We start from the raw sequence: 2,178 nt of genomic DNA, 5'->3' as shown, positions 1-2,178 counted from the left end.
AAGTCTTAATAAATATCATATAGTGAAAGTTTATATAGTTCTAATGTTTTTCTCCATTCGAGGGAAGGCCTTTGTCAATCAGAATTTTCTGATGTCTAGTTTTTTGCATTATAACTGAACATAGCAGAGCAAATTCTCTTCAGCTTTGTCAAAAGACTTGTTTTGAAGTTCGGATTCTGTGCTCTGAGCCAGATTTGGATTAGCATTGGGCTTAGAAAAGGAATTGAAAAAGCTCGAAACAAGCATGACCCTGGTTCGAAATATACTTCTGGACAACGAAGAGAAGCAAGAGAACAATCGTGCAGTGAAAGAATGGATGCAAAGACTTTAATTCTTTAAGCAATTTTTTTTTTTTTTTCATTTTATATATTTTGTACCTGTGTAGGTAACCGTGATTTTTAATGTCATGAAGACTTGATTGTGAAATTGACAGTCGAGTAAGATAATTAAAATCCTTACAATAAATATGGGAGGCTGCTTGTTGAGTACATATACTAAAAATTCGGTGGATAATAAAACCAGCACGAAGAGGAAGCACTTTGATAAATACAGATGTTTACAATCTGTTCACTGCCATTGCAATCGAGTATAGATCTGGTTGGCACCACTTCTAAGTTTAGGAACTTATTTTATTTGAGCATTGAAATACTCATCGAAGTTAACTGATTATTACAAAGATGCCATTCTCTATCAAATTTCATTCACGATAGACGATTAGTCTTTCAACTTGATAACCCAACTTTGCCAATCCTCAAATAAACAGGAAAAGTGACAATCTTTTGGCTTTTCCCATCAGCATTCCAAGCAACCTTAAAATCCTCTAAAACAGCATCAGTCAATAGCTCCACACCCTTTCCTTTGGCAGTTTGGTAGGCAGACCATGATCTTATATATGTAAAATATCCATCCAAATCCATTAACTTCTCAGCCTTGAATTCAAATGGCCCAGTATGATCGACTCCATCAACTGGCTCAAATGGAAAATCAATGGTTCTGTATTTAAGATCAACCAAGTCTCGTTCTTGTTCCCAATACGGACCACTGTCGACGGAGTAAAATCTTCCAAACACAGAATCGATCTGTGGGTCGACTTCTGGTACAGTGTAGCACCAAGCAGCAATTACTCCATTGGGTTTCTTCAGTATCCATTTCACTTGTTGGTAGAAAGTGGGAAGATCAAACCAGTGCATGGCTTGAGCAATGGTCACTAAATCAACACTGGATTGTAGTGCAATGGTGTGTTCAATCTCAGAAATGGACATTTTGGGAGGTGTACAAAGGTATCTCACATTTGGAATTTTGGCAGCAAAATCAAGTTGTTTTTGGCTTGTGTCTGTGCCCACCACATTCTTGTAGACCTTTGCTAACTGAAAAACAATACAGAGGTTCATATTAAGTCCATATATAATTAAACTGAGTCATAATTCTTTAAATAAATTCTGAACCCACTTGAAATGTCTCTTTTTCTACTACAATACACAATGAAATCGAGATTTTTACTATCATATCGAGTAATTGAGATTAGGGCTTAAAACCTAAGTCCCGGATCATAATTTGTGAAGAAAACACAAAATTAGCTCAAAATTGTGCAGTTCGAGGAGAAAGACTCACAGATGCTGCAGCCTGGCCACTTCCAGTGCCAACATCCCAAACGAGATCGTGAGATGGAGTTTTTGATGCAATGAATTGGAACAATTCCTGTGGATAACTGGGCCTTCTCTCTGAATATTGCTTTGCCTGCTCAATAAACAAATCTGCCATTTCACTCGCTCTCTCTCTCGGTGTGTATATGTATATGTATATATCTCAATGATCGACAGGATTGTATATATATAGGTTCTACTTGGGATGCAAGGAAAAAAGGCATGAACACTGAAGCTTCTTCAATTTTGACCAATCCTAGTGAGATGGGCTTGTTCAATTTCCCTTCCGGCAGTGGCCTACCTCGATTTACAACGTAATTTGCTTTTTATTTTCTGGCATTATTTTATTTTCGCCACAACATTATAGCCCCACTTTGGTTCAGTTATAAAAAGCTGATTAAAATCGAACTCAAAGTTAATAATGTATTTTCACACATTTCATGTTATTGAGGTCAATGCTTGTTCTGAAGCCGTCGATAAAGCTTGAAACTATAAGCGTGAAACTCAATATCTCAATTGCTTGGCGCATAGAGTT

At 36.9% G+C, this 2,178-nt stretch overlaps 1 protein-coding gene across 1 annotated transcript; it reads right to left on the bottom strand.

Annotated features, from left to right (window-relative positions):
* Positions 1-438: 438 nt before the first annotated feature.
* LOC111370476 (putative methyltransferase DDB_G0268948) lies at positions 439-1,891 on the bottom strand. Its single transcript, XM_022992197.1, has 2 exons — positions 1,612-1,891; positions 439-1,367 (listed from the first exon to the last, which is right to left on the bottom strand). The coding sequence occupies exons 1-2, from the start codon at positions 1,759-1,761 to the stop codon at positions 723-725; spliced, it is 795 nt and encodes a 264-aa protein (XP_022847965.1). The 5' UTR covers positions 1,762-1,891; the 3' UTR covers positions 439-722.
* Positions 1,892-2,178: the final 287 nt, after the last annotated feature.

This window comes from Olea europaea, chromosome 2 (genome assembly GCF_002742605.1).
Source record: "Olea europaea var. sylvestris chromosome 2, O_europaea_v1, whole genome shotgun sequence".
Lineage (NCBI taxonomy): Eukaryota > Viridiplantae > Streptophyta > Magnoliopsida > Lamiales > Oleaceae > Olea > Olea europaea.
The sequence above is the reverse complement of the archived record's forward strand: the minus strand, read 5'-3'. Positions and strand labels throughout refer to the sequence as shown.

What these genes read in the sequence shown, in the direction of transcription:
- LOC111370476 (XM_022992197.1), bottom strand. Translation starts at nt 1,761, where the DNA reads ATGGCAGATTTGTTTATTGAGCAGGCAAAGCAATATTCAGAGAGAAGG. An exon ending in GTGGCCAGGCTGCAGCATCT is followed by an intron (nt 1,368 to 1,611) that starts GTGAGTCTTTCT and finishes ATTGTTTTTCAG; the next exon opens with TTAGCAAAGGTCTACAAGAA.